Source organism: Aspergillus thermomutatus, assembly GCF_002237265.1.
Source record: "Aspergillus thermomutatus strain HMR AF 39 chromosome Unknown NODE_197, whole genome shotgun sequence".
NCBI lineage: Eukaryota > Fungi > Ascomycota > Eurotiomycetes > Eurotiales > Aspergillaceae > Aspergillus > Aspergillus thermomutatus.
Window position 1 is genome coordinate 14,177 of NW_020798246.1, and position 21,548 is coordinate 35,724.

Here is a 21,548-nt window from a genome sequence, read left to right on the forward strand (position 1 = left end):
ACCATGACAATCTACAACCGGCGTGTCCGTTGAACTTGTCGTGATGTTCTTGATCTTAATTGCTCTCCAATCCTTGGATCAAGGCGAAGAACCACCATTTCCGGCCATCTGGGGTACCATCCGAGATACTACTAATTGCTGTGGTCAATCCAGGTTCAAAAGAAGTCACTACAAGTTCCAATGGTCGATTAGGGTCCAGACACTCGGTTCCGCTCAATCAAAGTTGAACACCACTCAGCAGTTGAGAGTTTGCATCTGTCAGTCATTTGTCATCGACTCTCGATGATCAGCTTTATAAATTTGATTTCATCCAAGATCCAGCGATCATGATTGTAATATTATTCTTATTTTCTGAACGATGGTCTCTCGCCTACGAGATTGTCGGTTAGTGAAATCACACAGTCAGCCACACACACCATCATAAGCAGCATAAGAAGTGCTGAGTAATTATGCATCTTATACCAAATATACGTGGTCTCGGGGCCGAGAAATGCCGGAGTCGCCGGTCCGAAAAATCCTCGCGCCGGGATCTGCTCGCAAGTGGCCTGACGTTTGCCATTCATTAACTACTAATTGTTAAGTAAGAGTGATTGAAAAGAGTCAGAATAGGCGAAAACTTGGGAGTATGGGATGATGGACGAGATCAATAGTACGGAGTCGCATTGTAGTAGACAATCTGGAGTCTGGAGAATACCTGTGCAGTCCAAAATTGACTTGCAGGACCCCCTCTCTCGATTAATATCTAACTCGCCCTCTTGGAATAGCATCCCCTTGGTTATGTTAATAAAGATGATCGAGGGCTTTTTTTAACTGCTAATTGTGAAACTAACTCACAGCAAGAGTATTGACTATCTGGTGGAGTTTGCCTAACTATTCCCGCACGTTGATTCCTCCGTTGAGCGTGAACTCGAGTCCTTGTGTCTCTTGCATGCTTCTTCTGACCTCACACAAAGAGCCTCCGCGGAGATGTCTTCTACCAAAGGTACCACAAACCGCCATCACTTCGGCTGCGGATAAAAAAATTTAAGGAGAAAATTTTCGATATGGCACGACTATACGGACCATCAAGTGGCGCTATGTATAAATACTGTGGTCTTGGGCGTTGACCGTGGGCTTGATATCTTCTCTCACAGTAATCAGTCTTCAAACTACTATCACAACACATCAATTGCATCAACATGCCTCTAACACCAGAGCAAGTTCAAATCATCAAGGCCACTGTGCCTGTGCTGGCAGAGTATGGAACTACCATCACCACGGTGTTCTACAAGAACATGCTGACTGCCCATCCCGAGCTGCATAATGTCTTCAACACCGCCCACCAGGTCAGCGGCCACCAGCCCCGTGCTCTTGCCGGCGCTCTCGTCGCCTACGCCTCCAACATCGACAACCTGGGCGCTCTTGGACCCGCCGTTGAGCTCATCTGCCATAAACACGCCTCCTTGTACATCAAGCCTGATGACTACAAGATCGTTGGCAAGTTCCTGCTCGAAGCAATGGGACAGGTCCTGGGTGACGCCCTCACCCCGGAGATTCTCGACGCCTGGGCCACCGCCTACTGGCAACTGGCCGACATCATGATCGGCCGCGAGGCCCAGCTCTATGAGCAATCCGAAGGCTGGACTGACTTCCGCGACTTCACTGTCGCGCAGAAGGTTCCTGAATCCTCGGAAATCACCTCGTTCTACCTGAAGCCGGTGGACGGCAAGCCTCTGCCCACCTTCCGTCCTGGACAGTACATCTCCGTGCAGATCCACGTCCCCGAGCTCAACTGCCTCCAGGCGCGCCAGTACTCTCTCAGCGACATGCCCCGGTCAGACTACTACCGCATCAGCGTGAAGAAGGAGGCTGGACTGAACCCCGCCGAGCCCGGCGCAAAGGCGCATCCAGGCTACATATCGAACATTCTGCACGACTTCATCAAGGAGGGCGACACCATCAAGGTCTCCCACCCGTTCGGCGACTTCTTCCTCTCGGACGCCAAGGCCACCAACCCCGTTGTCCTCCTCTCGGCGGGTGTCGGTCTTACCCCCATGACTTCGATTCTCAACACTCTGACCTCTGAGTCCCCAGAGCGCAAGATCAGCTTCATCCACGGCGCCAGAAACGCCCAGGCGCGTGCGTTCAAGAGCCACATCAATTCCCTGGAGAAGAAGCTGCCCAACCTCAAATCAACCTTTTTCACCAGCCACCCCACGGACGAGGACAAGGAGGGCGAGGACTACCAGCACAAGGGTCGTGTGGATTTGAGCAAGCTGGACAGCAACCATGATTTGTTCCTGGATGATGCCGCGACGGAATACTACATCTGCGGACCAAACACGTTCATGACTGATATGCTGAATGTTCTCAAGTCCAAGGGCGTGAGCGAGGACCGGGTGAAGCTGGAATTGTTTGGAACTGGTGGTGTTCCTCATTGAATTCATTTTCGTATTCACTTCGATCGCATTGCATTGTATATAGCATAGATCATCTCCTAATCACGAGTCACGACTTAGACCACTTCATCCCCGTCAATACCTAGAATATATATGACATCATCAGCAGCAGAGTATACAGCGGAATATGTATTCCGCTACAAAACATCAATGACAACGATATAAGAGCCAATCTCACCCTACGCAGTACTCACAACCAGTCCAAACTACAACATACAACCAAAATGTCCCACCTAACCTACTACAACTACGACGGCGTCGGAAAAAGCAAACAAGCCCAGTTCAAATACAGCCAGGCCGTCCGCGTCGGCGACCGCATCGAATGCGCCGGACAGGGTATCCCCTCCCATATCCATCCCCTATCGCCCTCATCACTGATCGATATGATATTATACAGGAGGATGGGACCCCACCACGGGGATCATCCACCGCGAAATCAACGCGCAAATCGACCAAGCCTTCGCCAACGTCGATATGAATTTACGGAACGCAGGCGGGAAGGGCTGGAGCCAGGTGTACCGGGTGAACTCGTACCATGTGCCGATCAACGACGAGGCGTTGGAGGCGATGGTGCGGAATTTCAAGAAGTGGGTTCCTGATCATGAGCCGATCTGGATGTGTGTTGGCGTTACGAGGTTGGGGGAGGATGATATGCGGGTTGAGATTGAGGTTGTGGCGCATGTGCCGGATAGTGATACCAAGTAGAAATTCAAACGAAGATGAGAAGAATGATGTTTAGTCGGGTGTGACCGTGTGTTGTTGTGGAAGATAAACGGTGATGGAGACGGAGAGTTGATTAATAATGCGAGATTTAATGTTGGTCATCGCGAGATTGCGATCGATATCAACAGGACACAGTGTATCTGAATTGAATATTGTTTGAACAGTCGATAAAATGCCACTGGCTGGAAAGAAACAATCCCGAGGGAAATATACCACCAAAGCATGCGAGGAGTGTCGTCGTCGGCGAGCAAAGGTCAGTGTCACTCAGTGACCGATGAGTTTAATCCCTTCATCTGACGTGCATAGTGCGACGGGAAAAAACCATCCTGCTCCCGCTGTCTGCAATGGAGTATCTCTTGCCAATACTCCTCAAATGAAGATGGCAGACGCCCTGCATCCAAGTCCTACGTTGACTTGCTACGTCAACGCATACAATTCCTCGAGGAATTTCTGGCCAAACGCGGGATTGACCCAGACACGGAGAAGGCACTTGAGAAGAAAAGAGAGAATATCGACGCTGTAGATGAAGATTCACAATATATGGATGCTCTATGCGATCAATTCAAGGGATATCTTGCGCTCGACGAGTCTCTTAATTTCGACGCCGACGGTGAGATGCGATTCTTTGGGCCGACGAGTGGACGTCTCCAGTTCGCTGCTCAGGGTGCCACGCCAGAGAAAGAATCAAAGGCACACGTTGAACATCCAGTGAATAGCTTGACCTTTGGATCAGCAGCATACGACGATTTCATTCCCACAGAGCTTGAAACACACTTGATCGACCTGTACTTCACCTGGGAGCAACCATGGTACCAGATCGTGGACGAGGATCTCTTCCGCGACAGCATGGCAAACAGAGGTCGCTATTTCACCCCCCTGCTTCTGTACAGCATTCTCGCTATAGGGTCACGGTACTCTGACCGCGTCGAAACCCGTACAGACGCAAACGATCCCAACACAGCCGGTCGCTTCTTCTTCGAACAAGCCAAGACTCTACTTCACCGGGAAATGGAACGACCAAGTCTGACGACCATCCAGGCATTAGGCCTCATTGGGATGTTTTACATTGTGAGTTATGCTACGCCTTACTGGACGATGACTGACTGTCCAGGCCACAGGCGCTGATGCAGCCGGGTGGCTGCACCACGGCATGGCGAACAGGCTAAGTCTGGACATGGGACTCAACCTGGACCCAGCTGCATTCGAGGGAGCCGCGAGCCTGTCTCCTAAAGAAATGCAGCTCCGGCGACAGATCTACTGGACTCTATACTGTCATGACAAGCTCTCCGCGAGCTATACAGGGCGCGTCTGCTCCATGCTGGTTCGTTCCCGTCGTCCGTGTCTGAATCTCGCTAATAGACACAGGACGTCCAAGGCGCCGTCAACCTACCCAGTCATGCAGACGAGACCTCATCTCCCCGAAAGCAAGCCATCCTCTCTCTACAGACAGCCTTAATCCGCATCTGCCAAATCTACGAGAAGATCTTCATGTCCTTGTACGTCCCTCCTCCACACACAACACATCAACGAAACTGACAAACGGCAAGATGGGCCCCAAAACCCACCCTCAACCAACACCAACGACCCGCCTTTCTCAAATCCTGTCTTTTGGACCTAAAAACGTGGCTCTACGATCTCCCTCCAGCGCTCCGGCTCGACCTGCCAAATCATCTTCCGCACGCATATACCTTGCACATGGTCTACCACACCGCTAGAATCCTCCTGACCAAACCTTTCACAATAAAACTCACCCATCAATCTGCCTCCAGCAGCGATACAGACGCCAACGGAGCACAAACACAAACACAAGCACAGTCCGTCTCCGCCGACTCCGCCCGCGCAATCTGCACCATCGCCCAGAAATACCGCCAGCACTTTGGCAGTTTCCATCTCAGCCCCATCACCGCGACGCATTGCATGCTCTCCGCGGCGACAGTGTTACTCGAGGACATCGGTGGGAAGGAGAACATGCTTCCGTCGCAGAAGAGCCGGTTGGAGGTATGTGTGGGTGTTCTTGAGGAGCTGGCGGGATCGTGGCAGCCCGCAAGGCATATTGGGAATAACCTGCGGCGGTTGCTGAGTGCGAGGTATAACCTGAAGTTCTCAGGGAGTGATACAGAGGGCCAGCCGCAGTCTCAGACTGCAGATGATCGCTTATCTCAGCCTATGGGGTTCGATTTTGTGAACGAGGAGAACACGGGACACGCGGATTTTCTCGATGATCTTGGACTAAGACATCAGCATACAGAAGGTCTGCCGTCGACTCTTGGTTTACCTCCTGCTTTGGACTCTCTACCGGTTGATTACGGGTTGTTTGGAATGCTGAATCAGGTTAATATGGATAGAATGTGGTAGACTGGACGAGTCCAGGTCGATTCAATGGTCTCGGATACTCAGCTGAGACGACAAAGCTCTCGGATTAACCGCACGGTCAGAGATACATAACCATAATCTTACTGTATCTGTATATAAAAGGATCCATATTGGACAAGCTCACCAGAGTTAAATTGGCAACAGTGCACGGTCAGTGCATCAAAATTCCATGATCCACAAACTGCGCGGGGGATAAGAACACTGTATATAATGGACTAGTGGCCGTCTGAATGTCCCGGTAGGCGTAATAAGTGGCCTAGTTGTTGGTAAAGATGGTGACTTACTATACTCTCTAGGAGTTATAGAACTGGATGATTGCGCTCTTTACACACCCAGTTAGGCGTATGGCTGTTATAAGCAAGAAACATCAGTTTCCGGACTACCTGACCTTGTGCTCTGGCTTTCACCATAAAGGAGACTCTGAAATTGATTGCACGATACATCGATCCTGCTGTAGGTACATCTACCAGACGAGCGCTCTGCTCTAGAGACCCTCAACAACCCACTGGAGGAGCCTACTGTTCTCAATCTCTTCAGCTCTCTCTAGCAATTCCTGCGCATCCCAATTGGCCCAGACGAATTTATTCTTCAGAAATCTGGCCTCTGGGCTGGCAAGCTACACATAGAATTCGCCAGGAAGGTCCACTAGCTTCATTAGCAGAGGAAGAGACAGGGGAGAGAGATGAAAAGAACATACCGCTGTCAGGGGCCTCCGCTTGATATCCATTGATATCCGTCGGCACCCAGCCAGGCTGCACGCTGACAACATGCAACTGCGGGTTCTCTGCCGCCAGATACTCCAGCATCTTGAGACAAGCCGCCTTGCTCACCGCGTATGGGGCAAGGCCAGGCACGAGCATGGAGTTCTACGTGCTCAGCAGGATCGGCTCCGGCCCCGCCAGGGGGAGAAAGGCCTGCACTGCGTTGAACGTGGTGAGCACGTTTCCCTGGAAGCTCTGCATGAAGGTCTCTGCGTCATAGCCCCTCAGCAGACCAGGGAGTGGGAGCATCCCAGCGTTGGAGACGAGGATGTCGATCTTGCCGACCTGGTGTGCGATGGTTGTCATTGCGGCGTCGACATGGGTCCGGTCTGATAGATCAGCTGTCTCATAGAGCACTTTGGTAGCGGTGGCGAGGCTGGAGATGAGGGTCACTGCTTTTTCGAGGGGTTCACGGCGACGGCCTAAGATTGCGATGGATTTCGCGCCGGCTTTGGCGAAGGCGGTTGCGATTGCCAGGCCGATGCCGGTGCCGCCTCCGGTGATGATGACGTTCTTTTCGGACATCGATAGCTCTGGCCGGGTGGGAGAGATGAAGGGGTAGGGCTTGGAGTGCCATGACTTGGTGAAGGACTTGGGGACGGGGAAATCGTTGTTGAGGGGCATGTTGAGGCAGGGTTGCTGATGCTGCTGTAGATAATGCTGATTCCTATCAGAGATACCTGACTTGTTCTAAGTTGCCTGGTATGCTGGATTGAAGCTGAAAAGGAGAGGTTTATATATGTTTGTTGGATGGCTATCCGACGGTTTCTCCTCCTGCTGCTGCTGCTGCTGCCATTCTTCATCATCAATTCCTGATCAGGGTAATTCCTGAGTGATGAATACGAATGGGGGAATAGTCCAAAATGCTGAGTTGACCAATAGTTCGCCTCTATCTATGCCACTACCTAGAGATTACCATTTAGTGCTGAGAAATCCTTAATAACAATTGCGATATGTGCTGCGGCTGCAGCAGCCCACTGCTAAGAGGTTAGGAGATACTCCGATTCGTTAGCTAAAGGGGTATCTACTTTTATTACATATTATTTATCTGCAGTTATGAAAAAAAAAAAAGCAGTAAATATTATCATTTTGTCGTTTACCTAGAAATTTTTATCAGACACCAGCCCTAATTACACCTATTTTTGCCAGTGAGCTCTACCACGCTATATTGGCTGTTGGTCTATTAGATATAATAAGAAGTTGCCTCGTAAATAGCTATTTAGTTCATCTTCCAGATAATTGAATTTACATTCCCTCATAGTGAAAGAAGGCCCCCAGTCCCCACCATGAACAAAAGCCACAGCCACTTCAACCACAGGGCAAGGTTCTTATCAATGGAGAGTCCTGTTGCAGACGTTGCGACAGCAGACCATTCTCCATGGGAGTAGTTCTTCCATATGAACTGCGAGCCGTTTATAAAGTTGAAAGTCGGCTCCATTGGATTTGAGGTATTCAGCGCGATGGGGGTATAGTTGCCGTTGTTGTATGGCTCCACGATTGGCGAGCCGGCGCTGTTTCTATCAACGCGGGTACCGGAGAAGGAGAATGTCACTGAACCAAGTGGAGCGGTCAGGGAGAACAGTACCTCGGCGGTCGTGTTGGTGAAATTGACTGCGTATGTGAATGGCGTTGTGGAATTCCTAATTGTGATGAGTAGTGAACTCGCCTCGGAGCAGAGCAGAAGGAAAGTATGTACCACTGGAACTTCAACTCGTCCGCACAGCCCTGCTGCCAGGAATAGTTATCGGGTCGTTGGAAGTCAAAGGAATTCAAGGGAGTTCCATTGCCGCGAAATGTTGACTGGTCTCCAGCAATGCTGTATCCTTTCCCTGCGTCTCCCCAGTCATACTCGACCATCGTCGATTTGGTCAAATCAAGGTCCTCTTGTGGAGCAAAATGATAGTCATACTCAATGTTACCGCATGGATGTCCGGTATCCGCGAAACAAAGGTAATGCACGGTGGCGAAGACCAGGTTATAGATTGGGTCGGCTGTACAACCCACAAGAATGCAGGAATCCACCTCTTGACCGCGATGTTCAAGGTCAAAGTACAAGGGGTTGGTATCCCACGGCGGATTCACGTCAATGCCGATGAATGAGCTTCTGAGGGAGTCAAAGTAGTAGGTGGGACAACCTGGAGGTGCAGATGCTGGGTGCGTAAAATGGCCAGCAATAGTGCCGTTGTAGGTGATGAACTGGGTGCCGCCTTCTTCTCGACGGCTCAGTGAAAGGGGTAAAAGGGCAAATAGAGGCAGAAGAATCCATGGCATGGTCATGTTGGTGGGAACCAAAATAAATGAGATGTACTCCTGTATACCATCTCGTCAGTGCTGACATGATTGATATTAGAAAGTATGGGGTAGAGAAGCATCAAAGCCTAGTCTCCGCTACCTTAGGATGTCTGAGCATAAACAAGGTTCTTTAGTTCTCGTATAACTGACGTGGCGCATCTTCATTTGTGTGCTTCAGAACAAGAGATACACAAGGCTGCGACGCTTAGAAATTCAACAGAAAAGTTATATGAGAGGTGGTTAGCGCCAGGGACTGATGATATTCCTACTTGATCCCCCTCCAGCCTCGCATGACCGGTCAGTTGATTGCCTCAATTCGAATCTTCTCCTGTGATCCATGGCTCCTGCGAACGACGAGTTTGTCCCTCGAAGGCGCAAAGCCCACTCCAGGTCGCGCCATGGCTGCCGCAACTGCAAGCTGTGGAGGGTGAAAGTAAGCCCCAGGCCGATCATTCCCATCCCCCGTATCCTCATCCAGTCATGTATGGCTTCTAAACAAAACTACTACGCAGTGCGACGAGATGAGGCCGCCGTGCAAAACATGCTCTCTATATGGAGTGTTGTGCAACTACCAGTCAAACGCTCCCGATCTCCAAATGTCCCACGAGAACCGGGTGGCTCCAGCTAGTAGTAAGGCTATTGTCTCACTGGGGCCTGGACAATCAAGTCATCCACCAGCTTGTCCGATTCCAAACCCGTACGGTCGAGACTATACTGAAAGTTCGACCGGAGGGGGTCATTGCCTTGGCGCATTCGGTAAGTTTAGTCCTCCTAGCAGCACCGTTGAATCAGTTAAACCGTCTATCTATCCTGAGCCAACTACGACGGCGATGGGCCATGACCATGGAATGAAACGTAGAGGCCTTATTTAATGCACAGTGTATTGGCCCTCTCAGCCACGCACGAGCGCCACCTGCGCTCCTTCACACCGGACAGTCCCAGCATGTTCGAGACCTACCACTTCACCCAGAGCCTGGCGCTCTTCAACCAACGGTTATCACAAGATTTATTAGACACTGACGACCGGGACGCTCTGTGGCTTACAGCGACATTTCTCGGCATGTTGACTTTTGCTTCGGTCCACTCATCCGCTCACAAGGAGACCTGGCCCTCCAACCATACAGACCCCGAGTGGCTACACATAGCCAAGGGCAAGAAAGCAGTGTAGAATCTTATCCAGCCGCTGAGGCCCAGGAGTTTGCTCCAGCCCATGAATGACGAGTACGCAGAGATGCTAGCCGAGGGCCCGCATCTCATAGCCGCTTCTGCTCTGGGGGACTTGCTAACTCTTTGCAACATCACTCCAGCTTCTTCCCCGGAGAGCAATCCGTACTTCACCGCGTTACAGACGCTCCTGCGGCTGCAGAATCCCGCATGGCAGGGTTCTCCCGTGCCAACATTTTGGCGTTCACAAGTCAGATGGAAAACTCATTCCGGGACCTGCTGCGGCGGAAAGACCCCGTTGCGCTGTTATTGCTGACACTATGGTATGAGAGAGTTAGATGGGTGATGTAGTGGACTAGATTATGGGTAATGGTGGAAGCACAATCCATCCGTCAGTATCTGCAGCGCTACCATGAGGGTCATCGTGTGATCCAGTTCCTCCATGGCTCTAAGGTTGTCGGGACGATGTGCTAGAAATAGTTGGGATGGGGTCAGTTAGAACAACCCTTTAAGCTTTATACCAGGCATAACAAGCCTAAAGAAGAGTATAGGACAGATTATTGAACCGCAGTTATCTACCTCTATAGTTAAAAATGAAGCTTTATTACTCCAGTGGTTCTTGTTCTAGAATTTTAATATGTTCCTTTTGTATAAATAGTCCGCTGTACTATCTCAAGCAAACCTCCTTCCGGCAGCATATTTCTCACGACACGCCATGGTTTTACTCTCAACTTGGCTATCTCAAGCAAATCTCCTTGCGCTGGCACTTTTCGCACGTCACACCACGGCTTTCGGAAAACTGTGGCCTAGCGATAAGGAGCCACGTAGGCTCTAATAGAGAAAATCTGGGGCCGTTGTACTCTCCGTACGAACTGGATTTCTGACTCGTAGATCTTTGTCGATCCCTATATGCCGTAGTCTAAAGGACCTTTGAAGTTCTGGAATACGACTGCGCGGGCTTCAGAATCTACTAGATGACCAATACAAAGAACAGATCCCGATGCCCCTGGCACATTTATTCCGTCTGATGGAATACTTCGCCAGGGCAATGATCGTCTAGTAGGGGTCTAGTAGACGAGGTTCATCATCTAATTAGGTGCGAGGGAACAGTGATGGCTTGGTGCGCATCAACCTCATAATAAACCAGAGCACGGCGAGCTGGCAATCGTAGCACCCCGACCTGGTGGTGGGTTGGTGCCGTCACGGCGGGGAGGACATTCCTATCTCGCGACCAGTTGATAATCACCTTCTTCACGCTCTTGACCTTTGCTGAGTCAGGGAGACCGAACCAATTAGCTTCAGAAGAGCTTCACAATTTGCATCAGCAGCCTGATGAGTTAGGCCCCTGTATATAATATGGAAACCCTCTTGACCTTTGCTGAGTCAGGGAGACCGAACCCATTAGCTTCAGAAGAGCTTCACAATTTGCATCAGCAGCCTGATGAGTTGGGCCCCATATACAATATGGAAACCCATGAGGTGAAAGAAGCGTACCGCTGGAACACCGCTGAAAGGTCAAGGGCATTTCCAGCTAGTTGGGGCGCGACCTAGCCAGCACCGCTATTATCATGTTAACACAATAGGGAGGCTATCGAAACGTACGGGTTCACACAACGTGTGGCGAAGGCCTATACGATGGTAGGTACCATATGGTGATGTTGTAAAGTCTGGATTGCTATCTCTGCTACTGTATCCGTAGATATGAACATGCTTAGGTAAGAACTAGGAAGGTAAGCGCTGTAGGGAACACCACCATGATACAGTATGGAGATAGGAGACACGACATTATCCCCCCCCCCTTAGGAAGACGGGATCAAACGGTAAAGCGAAACGCCAGTAAGCAAATTGTCAATCTGAGTGTTGGACATGCGGAGCGACGTCGTTAGTCAGTAAGGCTGTTGATGCTGTTCTTGATCGATTGCTTCAGAGCACGGGAGACCTTCTATTCCTTTAGGTCCTACCGTCCCTGTCCGCAAGGTTCTCACGGTCTTGTTTTTCCTGGCGGAAATACCAATCTTCAAGTTCTTTCAGCAAAGTCCGATTCTGGATGGTGTATAGGGTGTCGTTGTCGAACTGGTCCGTTTTTTGGAGAGCATCGTAGAGTTTCTGGGCCGGTTTTCCCCAAGGGAATTTATCAACGTCTTCTTCGGGTGTGCGCATATGGGATGGCATCATGTTAAGTTGTGTTGCTCCGTCAGGCCATTCCTGTGCAGTGGCTAGCTCCGTGGCGGTACCGATGTGGTGGAAAAGTGCCTGCACAGGGTGGAAGTACTTTCTTCGATGCGGCAATTGATAAAGAAAGGACGTGGATCGCTACAATCCCCATTCTTCGCCGCGGTTCGCAGGCACGGCATACACCAAAACTTGGTTGCCAGCAGCGTATCAGCGGGTTGACGGGGGTAAGAGCTGACATATCGAAAAAGAACAGCTTGATGATATTGAAGTGTTCAGAATGAAACGAGACTGGATGAGAAGCTATGGTAAAGCAGAGGTGAGGGTACAGAGGAGGAGATGTTGCAAAAAGGAAAAGTTGGAAGAGAGATAAAGCTGAAAACAAACAAAGAACACTGAGAGCAACACATCATACAGCTGCTGCACGAATTGAGGAAGCTGTGTCGCATATGGGTAGCTTTACACTGTCGCTGGTGTCTGTGTCTCCTGACAAACCAGTCTTCATTGTTCTCATATTTGAGAATGGTAAAGCGATGCGAATACTCCCCATGCATATGTGAGTCGGAGGATTGGCTGTGCCTTTTGATTGTGCATCTATAGAACCTAGTGATTCTCCTGAGGTTAAACAGGGTGTCTTCCCCCTTCTAGTTTTTAAATATTGCTGGGTTCTACTCATACTTAGCCATGCATACATTGCAGAAAAGAAACGGAATGAATGATATATGTTTTGATAATGGAAATGGAGCACCACTTATTTGTCCTTGTTATGCCGCTAGACCATAGCTAATGAACAGGGAGGGATCAAGTCTTAGGCATATTATGATGGAGGAGCTGCTCCTTCATATGGGCAACAAATAGGCGCTTCCAATGAGGATGAATGCAGGTAAAGCACTTATCCTCCAATTCGCCCCTGTAAATGCGTGTGTGAATATTGTCCAAACAGTGGACCTGAATTGGAAGCCAGGTAATGAGCTCTTTTTCTCCCTTGGCACTGAGTACTCGCACTTCCAAGAACGCAATACGAGTTTTTACTTGTTTCAGGTTTCCCTTAGTCGCAAGGCTATTATTCAACCCTACAGGGGCACCACGTGAAGGTTTAGTAGGAATCCTGGGGGCATGGTTGGCAGTAAAGAAAGCTCAGCATGGGTCTTGAGCTCGATTGACTCATGCTTCCTGTCAAAGTAGCCGACAGGTTTGATCATGCCGTCTGCCTGCTTCCGGGAACGACTGTATGGGCCCTGAACAAATTTGATAACTGGGAATACCGATAGAATAAGAACACCATCCACAATTTTAAAAACTCGGCGGTTCAAACGTGGTCGTGAACTTACTAGTCCCATATCAAGACCGTAAGGACTTGGACATATCAAGGTTCAGTTTTTCCCTAATCTCATAGGCTGGAATTGCAGACTCGTTTGCAGCTTTAAACTTGGCGGTTATTGCTGCCTGGACCTCTGCGTTCTTTGCTGTCGGGCCGGCATCGATTACATAGACATAACGGACCAGAATTTCCAGGGTCGCCAAATTTGGTGACCTGGATCGGGAGCGTATTGCCTTTGTATTTGAACATGCACTTCTTGATTCTCTTAAGGTCCTTATCGCGGTTGGTGGTAGTGTCGTAGATAATTGCTATGAAAGATGACGCTGGCGTTACAATCCTAACGCAGCCTTTTCCTGCCACTCCGTTGAGGTAGTCTAATAGAGCGTTCATCGCAGCGTGTCGGTTCGCGGTGCTCTTCTCGAGTGCCACCCATCCTGCCGGATGATAGCCAGTCTAATCTCGCGTTCTCAATCCATGCCCTTGCAGAAGTGGCACGGCCCGTCAACCGGCTCCGGCCAGAACCGAACAACATAATCTGAGAACTCCTTGCCGAAGGGGAGCTCGAACTTGATACACCCCGGGGGGCGTTCGAACACCACCCTCCGCTTAGGGCCCCGCGTCTCCCCATGGACCATCCTATGCATATAGAATCTGGTCTTGGGTATCTCCTTCGCTATTCAGTGAAGCAGAGCCTTGTCGTCCACCGGCCGATCGAGCTGCAGACGAACTTCGTCGGGCCCCCCTGGTGGTAAGGCTCTATCCTCACCTTGTAATTTTTCCCCTTGGCGTTCAGGGAAAGGGTCTTTCCCGCCGCAGCGGAGGCTGCCCCTTTCGACTCCAGGCATATTGACCACAACGGGCCCCGTGCTTCCGCACTTTTGACGGTCGAGTCCGCGTTGAGGTTTTGAAGGAGTTCCTTCATCCCCTTGACCACTCCCAGCCAGTCGTAGTCATCGACCTTCGTGGAGGGCGCCGGTTTGACATGCCACTGATGGTACCCGATTCATTTAGTTCGACTTCGATGTCAATGCGGCGGGATATGTTGTCATTGAATTTGCAGACCAGGAGGAAAGCCTTTTCGGTAGCTATCGCAGAACGTTCTTGGAACGATAAAAACCCCGTATTCCTCCTACTATAGATAAGTATCTCCCCATAGTTAGATTAGTTGTGGGCCCTTGACTCACTATGCTGCCTATGACTTTAGGTGCACCTCGATTTTTTTTTTGACAGTGTTGGCCTTCCAGCCCCACTCAAGTGTGTTCAACATGAGCCTTTTGAGCTCACGGTAGTGCCAAAGGGCACCATAGATGGTTGCCTCAAGGGCCATCGTTGAATGGTTCATACTCGTGTTGATGGACGGGACTTTCTGGAGCACGCGGTTTTGGGAGAAATTCGCTGTTGCAGTCACTCCACCCCAAGGGGAATATGGCATCCAAATTTTCTCCTAGAGCATAGTTAGTAATCTCACCATAGTTAGAATAGATATAAGAATGCTATACGAGCTCATCAGAGTCATTGAACTTTTCCATGATCCCACTGAGGCATGGCCAAGTTGATTTCACCACTAATTGGACAATGCGCTGCCAATGTGGTGCCTTGAATCGTTCCAAATAAATGATACACTGAGCGGATCTGTTCCGGATTGGATCTCTCCTCGGTGCTTCGTCCTTTCTTGGCGCGTATTTTTTCTCGAATCTCGTAGGCTGGTATGCTTCCTCCATTGCCGGCTTTAAACTTGGTGTTTAGCGCCGCCTGTATGTCGGGTCCTGCGTCAACGATGTAGGTGTATGGGCCATTATTGCCGGGATCGCCGAACTTGGCAATCTGCAAGGCTAGCTCATTTCCCCTAAACGTGAATCTGCATTTAGCCAAGCGCTTTAGGTCCTTATATCGGCTGGTTGTAGAGTCGTAGATCATTGCAATGAACAATGACTGGGATGTGATGATTCTGGAACATCCTTTGCCTGCGACTTTGTCTAAGAACTCCACTAGCTCCTTTATAGCCGTATGGCGATTTGAGACACTCTGCTCCAGTGCCACCCAAAGTGCGTTTCCCTGTGTTGTTAGCGCTGCTTTTTCCGCGTCAGACATTCATGCATTGAAGGTCGCTTTTGTTCCAGAACTTGGTGTGGCGAGTAGTGGTCGGTTGGCTGTCTGCTTCTGAGGAGTCCTCGGTCCCGTCTCTGCTTCAGGGGCACTGGTAAAAGTCCTTCCTCAGATCGCTGGTATGGCCACCTAAGGTTGCTTTTAATGGTAAGTAGTTCAGCGACTAAGGTCCCGACTGTGGCTATTAAACCAAAGTTTATCGCCATTAATGTTGCAGGTTTCATCCAGTTTCTTCTTGACTTGAGCGAGCATCTTATCAGTGTTCTTTTGGCATTTGATTTTCAGACGCAGCACGGTCTCTGGGAGGGTCTGGGGCGGCTAAAGGGGTACATGTTGGCAATGCAGTGTTGGGATGGTTCTGATGTGACGGCATCCGGGATCTGAAACATGTCATCAATAAGCTCTCCGGGTACATGGTCATGCTGCCTGAATGTCCACTAAGACATAATGGCATTCAGGCTGTGTCACTTTTGAAGACTGGGTTGGTCGCCACATAAAGGTCATTGAGTGACCACACCATGAAATTCTCATGAGCATCATCGTAAGTCGGCACCTCAAAGATTTTCTTCAACTTGCAAAGGCGTTGCAAGGTCTCCTTCTTGTACACCTTCAACATGAGGTTGTCACAATTCTTATTGATGTTACCGTACTTGGGTAGGGCAAGTGCACTTCTGAACGCTGGGTGGAAATCCCAATCAATGCCGCTTTTAACAAATGACCTGGCGACTTCAATGGCATCTGTATACTGACTGGCATCTGGGTGGTCTGGTTTAACCGTCTCTAGCCATCGTATTCTATCGGCACAGGGTGAGAGTACCCTTGATGCAGGTCTCGCAGTTTCTTCTCATGCATCATGACGTGATGGGAGTACGAGGTCTGAAAAGATTTGGCTTCCGAGGATACAGTTGCTCGATATCCTTGACATCACGAAAGGAACGGTGCGGCATGAGCCACATCCGTAGTCTTTTGAGTTTCTGAAGTGCTGTGTATACCTATATACCGGATGCGAAGCCCGGGAAAGGCGATTCTGAGTTTATACGTTGAACCTCGACCCTGCCATTCATACTGCTTTGTATCCTAAGGTGTTTTTAAAGCAGTAGCATTTTTACCAGGCTGATCCAGCAGAGCAACAGCCACAAACGCAGCATGTATCGCCGTTCAGTAAAGCCTCGGCGACCCCATACCACTTCTTGGTGGACATGGGACATTTTCATTTGCTGTAACAGCAGGACCCAAGCAAGGAGCCCCGTACAGAGGGTACTGGCGGTCGATTCTCTGACTCGAGGACGACCTCTCAGTGAGGTGATAAATTCGCAGCAATAGTGCCATGGTCATTCTGATAACTTCCACACAGATGAAGATCATGTTAGCCGCAGTGGTATATAGCGAGGGAGATAGCATTAAGAACTTACTTCCATGGGCTCAAGCTTTGAAGGCCCGGGCCGCGGCGACGACGGCCGGCAAGGACGCAGCCTTGCTGGTGGCGGGGGCGCGGTCGGCGGCACGGGACAAAAGCACGACACGACGTGCCGGGAACTGCCAAAGAGCAAAGTCAACAGATGCGTCCAGCAAGAAACACGGAAAACCAACGTACCGAAAGACAGGACTGATGCATCCTGGCGCAACGGGAACACTTCCCCCCTGTCGGAGGGTATCCCGAGCAGGGAGGAAGCACCCCCGTTGCGCGAAACGTTGGTGCTTGAAGGCACCGATAGCAGAACATCGCAGGCGCAGCGGGGCGAGGAGCAGGCGACGGCACTTGAGCAACAAGGCCGCCGCCATCTTACTTCCAAGATCCTTTTCGTGCTTCTGTCGATATTATTCTCAGACTGGTTTATCAATCCATCAAAGATCCAGGTGCCACGACCATGTCCAAACCATCTCTGGTGAACGTCATAAAGCTGCGTTGGCATGATTCGAATCCAAAGAGTTCCGGTGAAAGAGTTGAAATTGACTCTGGACCAGAACAACAAACGTCAGGGAATTCCACTGTATATCCGTTTGGAGATGGTCTTGCCTTGCGCTGCTTGACTAGTCCGCACAAACATTAGTTGATGCTGGTACTTTGCCGCGTTGGCTCCAATTGTCCCAATTTCCGCGCCGATCCAGTACCCGATTTCGAGCAACGGGCCCTGATACTGCCAACACAGCGTGGATGTGTTATGCTCGATAACGCAATCGATGAACTAAGGGCGTACGTCCATCGGATCCCAATTTTTCTCGACTTCTTCGGTATGAAACTGTTGGTAGGTTCGTTTGGCAGGTTCAGTCTCTGCATGTGTGAAGTCATCTTGAACTTCTCATTTCTATGTTCATTCTTAGTGCCATCATATCATAGAATGTCAAACGGACTCACATGTCCAGCTCACTTGCAATGTTCTCTGGGACCCAAGAACATGCAGTCGTATGGATCCTGCCTGCGCCCAGGGCCTTGACTGGTCAGGCATTATAGCATTCGAGGATCCAGAACATGAGCAAGCTTTGATCATCAGGCCGTAGGATGGCCGGATCGGCGTCAGCGTCCTCGTCGTCTGCCTCCGCGTAGCGCACTCTCAGCTTTCTTTGAGCGGAAGAGGAAGCTCCGTTTACTGATCATTCTTGAACGGCGAGATTAGATAATGCCCTGGTTGCAGGGTTTCATAATGTAGAGGAGGGAGGGCAAGGATATGGGGGAGGAATGGGTTGCATGAATGTCTGAGATAGTGAATAGAAGATGGGTTCATCCCCTGGGAAGAAGCCGCTTTTATGTCAGAGAATCAGGAAATGAGTCTAAGAGCGGTGAATAGAGCTGTCAAAGAGTGGTAATTTTGAAAGAATGAATAGATTCATGCTGAGAATCGGTTTGGTATTCATAAAGGTTGATGATTCAGGGAATAGTCCTGTTTGCATAAATATGCTGTCAGCCGAAAGTGGGAAGCCATACATGGAAAGTGAATGAACATTGCGTAGGACTGTGGCACCAGAAATGTTAATGGATAGTTGCACTTTGCTACCTAAAGTTATATCTAATCTGGAATGTAGGACAGCATAAACAGATAATTGGGATTTCTCATGCCTGAGATCAGAACACCTGCGCCAGCATGAATCGATGCTTTATGGCAATCCGTTCAGTAAGCAGAGAATAATGAAAAGAGCGTGGGGCAGTAATTTCCCGGTAATCAATCATGCAGACACCCTCAGTGTAATGGTATTCCTCCATTGAAGCTCCATGAAAAGCTTGCTGCAATATCAGAACTGCTTGATAAATGCCAATGACAAAGCAACGATGATGACAGGCAAGACGCTAACAATCTCGCCAATTCCTGCATATGCTGGAGGAATCCTGAATGTGACAAAAGCTCCCGCCGCGAGCAGTATGGCGAAGAGATTATAGACGGCCGACCACACAAAGTTGAAAACGATCCGATTGAATGCGCGGCGAGACACATCCAGCAGAACAAGTATGCCCTCGAGACCACCAAGCAAGACAACATCCGCCGCAGCGCGAGTGACGTCCGAAGCGGAACCGATCTGAACACCTACGCTGGCTTGCGCAATGGCAACCGCGTCGTTTGTTCCATCACCACAGAAGAGGACAGTTTTGCCCTGGTCCATCAACTGTTTGACATACTGTTGTTTTTCCGCGGGCGACCGACGGCCAGTAATGTTGTCAGGAGGAATTCCAACTGCACAAGCAGTATCCTTGACAGCCTGATATCCATCCCCACTAACGGTATGGCAAGTAATGCCGTTGCGATGCAATTTGGCCACAACATCAGTCGCTTCTTGTCGAATAACGCTCTTCAAGCCGTAAACGGCTAATATATCCGGACCAGCAGTGATACAAAGAAGAGTCATGCCCTGAGCAGCAAGTGCAGTCACTGAGGGCTCATCTTCAATGCCTAGCCAATAGGGATTGCCCCCTCTGATGGCCATCCCTTTCCACAATGCTTGAGTGCCAGCTCCTGGAATTGTCTCAATACTTTCTAATTCCAGCGGTGAGACCGGTGCCTGCTGTAGGAAAGACCGAACGGCTAACGCCACAGGATGATTGTTGTCTTTGAGCAAGGCACACACAAGAGAACTGATTTCTCCCGAGCCAAAGGTTTCAGTCAAAGTCTGCGCACTAACGACCTCTAACACACCGGTGGTAAGTGTCCCAGTCTTGTCGAAAACGACGTCAGTCACTTTGAAGGCTCGTTCCGTTGCGTCGGCTTGTTTGACAACAACACCAGCTCGAGCGGCAACCCCGCCTGTAATCACCAAGACCATCGGAACAGCCAGGCCAAGAGCACATGGACAGGAGATTGCCAGTACTGCGATACTATAAGTGATCGCTTGGCCAACGGCGCCACTGGCATTTTTCCCTCGGACCTCGAGGGCAATCACAATCCAAATGACGAAAACAATGATCGCAATAGAAACAACGACGGGAATGAACCAACCAGCAATTTTGTCGGCCAGATCTTGCACCCGAGGCTTTGTTGCTATGGCATCTTCTACCAGTCTGGCGATATCACTGATGCTGTTCTGTCCCGGCAGGCGTGTAAGGCGAACGGTAAGAGGGCCAGGACCGTTCATGGTACCAGCAATGACCGGGTCCTCAGGGCCTTTGGCGACAGGCAGATTTTCCCCTGTGAGCATGGATTCATCGACTGAACTGGTGCCTTTGACGATCACACCATCCGTCACAATCTGCGAATGTGGTCGGATCAAGATTGTATCACTTAACTGAAGTAGTCGTGCGTCGATTTCTTGACATTCACCAGACGCATGTACAAGAAAGGCAGTCTCCGCCTGGAGGGACGTGAGAGAGACCGCGGAAACAGCTTTAGCTCTTGCGGTACCTGCGATCAACCGCCCTAGAAGTACAAGGGTGATGAGCAGAGAGCTGGTCTCGAAGAATTCACCTTGCTCCAGTTGGTGACCGGCATGGGTCAAGGCGAAAGCGACAACTGAATAGCCGTAAGCAGCAGTAATGCTGATGACAACCAGCATGTCCATCTCGACCACTGCACTGAATAAAAACGACCTTAATGCACCAACGTAGAATTCCGGAATTGCAATTGCTTGGACAACGGTGGCAAGGACCAACGAGGTGATTGAGCGTATAGAATAGGATGTGGACATGTCAGACCATGCAAGGACAAGAATGGGAACAGTAAACACCGTTGCCAGTCCAGTGCTCCAGGCCAATCTTTGAAGCTCTTTCTTCCCTTTTGAAAGTGAGGCATCCTGTGGCGGAGCCAATCTGCCATCTGGGATGGTCGAGAGCACCGACCGAGCCCCAGTAACCACAGGATCAAAGGTGACACGATAGATTTGACCGGCTTTGGTGATTGAGCTGAATCCCGTGGGCAGTCTGTCCTGCAACTGCTTTGCGCAATGAGCAGGCATAATGACATCGAGAACTTGCTCGTTTTGTACAATGCGGGTGCACCTGAATCCAGTTTCGCGCTCAAGTTGCCGAAGTACGGTCTCAGCCGACGTGACATGGGGGTCGATATCTACTTCTCCGACGGAAGAAATGAAAACAACTTCAGCTCGGGAAACGCCGTCCAAATTCTTAAGAGTCTTCAAAGCCTTGTTGGAACATCCAGTACAGGTCATGCCTGTAATACTGAATCGGACTGTTTCGCGAGCAGCAGCCATCTCCGGGTCGGGCTGCTTGGTCAAGACTTCAGCACTTTTAGGCAATATCCTATCTGAGATTTCATCGATCGAACAGCGGGAGTGTATCTTGCTAGCGCTTAGTTCGGTGGACTGCTTATCAAGTAGGGCATCACGACGTCTGGTCAAAACAGCCGCAGTGGATCTACTTGGGCCCAATTCCACTGACGAACTCGTGCCAGCGCTGATGGCAGCGGATCGAACTTCCTTGTCGCAGCAGACATTGGCCTGGGATAATACGTTTCGGCAGATACAACGCCCAGTCTCGAGATACGAGGAATACTTTTCGAAGGCAAGTCTCAGATGAGAGGCGCAGGCTTGACGAAACGGTGTCTTTCCTGCGCATGCTTGCTTTTCTGCCGGGATCTGGCGCGTTGCCTATATGAATTAGTAGCTTGAATTTCAGCAGATGATCAATGCTCACTTTCGAAAGGCTACAGCTACGGCCAGGGGAACAACAATTATCGTTGCGAACTCCGTCGGCTTGCTCAACCTTAGATGCGCAACACTTCTCCCCATCGTTGTCAATTCTGCATCTATCGAGACCGT

General features: G+C 50.1%; 9 protein-coding genes across 9 annotated transcripts; 3 read left to right on the forward strand and 6 right to left on the reverse strand.

Annotated features, from left to right (window-relative positions):
• Positions 1–1,178: 1,178 nt before the first annotated feature.
• Positions 1,179–2,420, forward strand: fhpA (flavohemoprotein; the record flags this gene model as incomplete). The annotated part of the gene is made up of 1 exon (XM_026756050.1): positions 1,179–2,420. The coding sequence occupies one exon, from the start codon at positions 1,179–1,181 to the stop codon at positions 2,418–2,420; it is 1,242 nt and encodes a 413-aa protein (XP_026611931.1).
• A 242-nt stretch (positions 2,421–2,662) lies between these two features.
• On the forward strand, positions 2,663–5,516 carry CDV56_102622 (uncharacterized protein; the record flags this gene model as incomplete). Its single annotated transcript, XM_026756241.1, has 6 exons — positions 2,663–2,774; positions 2,836–3,055; positions 3,548–4,229; positions 4,273–4,482; positions 4,527–4,657; positions 4,709–5,516. 6 exons carry the CDS (start codon positions 2,663–2,665, stop codon positions 5,514–5,516), a joined length of 2,163 nt encoding a protein of 720 aa, XP_026611932.1.
• Positions 5,517–6,150: 634 nt separating this feature from the next.
• On the reverse strand, positions 6,151–6,919 carry CDV56_103050 (SDR family NAD(P)-dependent oxidoreductase; the record flags this gene model as incomplete). The annotated part of the gene is made up of 3 exons (XM_026756669.1): positions 6,151–6,179; positions 6,232–6,400; positions 6,455–6,919. 3 exons carry the CDS (start codon positions 6,917–6,919, stop codon positions 6,151–6,153), a joined length of 663 nt encoding a protein of 220 aa, XP_026611933.1.
• A 631-nt stretch (positions 6,920–7,550) lies between these two features.
• Positions 7,551–8,572, reverse strand: CDV56_103214 (uncharacterized protein; the record flags this gene model as incomplete). The annotated part of the gene is made up of 2 exons (XM_026756833.1): positions 7,551–7,935; positions 7,992–8,572. 2 exons carry the CDS (start codon positions 8,570–8,572, stop codon positions 7,551–7,553), a joined length of 966 nt encoding a protein of 321 aa, XP_026611934.1.
• A 958-nt stretch (positions 8,573–9,530) lies between these two features.
• On the forward strand, positions 9,531–9,755 carry CDV56_103428 (uncharacterized protein; the record flags this gene model as incomplete). Its single annotated transcript, XM_026757047.1, has 1 exon — positions 9,531–9,755. One exon carries the CDS (start codon positions 9,531–9,533, stop codon positions 9,753–9,755), a length of 225 nt encoding a protein of 74 aa, XP_026611935.1.
• Positions 9,756–11,701: 1,946 nt separating this feature from the next.
• CDV56_103655 (uncharacterized protein) lies at positions 11,702–11,926 on the reverse strand (the record flags this gene model as incomplete). The annotated part of the gene is made up of 1 exon (XM_026757274.1): positions 11,702–11,926. The coding sequence occupies one exon, from the start codon at positions 11,924–11,926 to the stop codon at positions 11,702–11,704; it is 225 nt and encodes a 74-aa protein (XP_026611936.1).
• Positions 11,927–13,711: 1,785 nt separating this feature from the next.
• CDV56_103859 (uncharacterized protein) lies at positions 13,712–15,161 on the reverse strand (the record flags this gene model as incomplete). Its single annotated transcript, XM_026757478.1, has 4 exons — positions 13,712–13,880; positions 13,973–14,232; positions 14,455–14,688; positions 14,766–15,161. The coding sequence occupies 4 exons, from the start codon at positions 15,159–15,161 to the stop codon at positions 13,712–13,714; spliced, it is 1,059 nt and encodes a 352-aa protein (XP_026611937.1).
• A 1,611-nt stretch (positions 15,162–16,772) lies between these two features.
• Positions 16,773–17,132, reverse strand: CDV56_104165 (uncharacterized protein; the record flags this gene model as incomplete). The annotated part of the gene is made up of 1 exon (XM_026757784.1): positions 16,773–17,132. The coding sequence occupies one exon, from the start codon at positions 17,130–17,132 to the stop codon at positions 16,773–16,775; it is 360 nt and encodes a 119-aa protein (XP_026611938.1).
• A 1,446-nt stretch (positions 17,133–18,578) lies between these two features.
• CDV56_104346 (heavy metal translocating P-type ATPase) lies at positions 18,579–21,518 on the reverse strand (the record flags this gene model as incomplete). Its single annotated transcript, XM_026757965.1, has 2 exons — positions 18,579–21,377; positions 21,438–21,518. The coding sequence occupies 2 exons, from the start codon at positions 21,516–21,518 to the stop codon at positions 18,579–18,581; spliced, it is 2,880 nt and encodes a 959-aa protein (XP_026611939.1).
• Between the last annotated feature and the right edge of the window lie 30 nt (positions 21,519–21,548).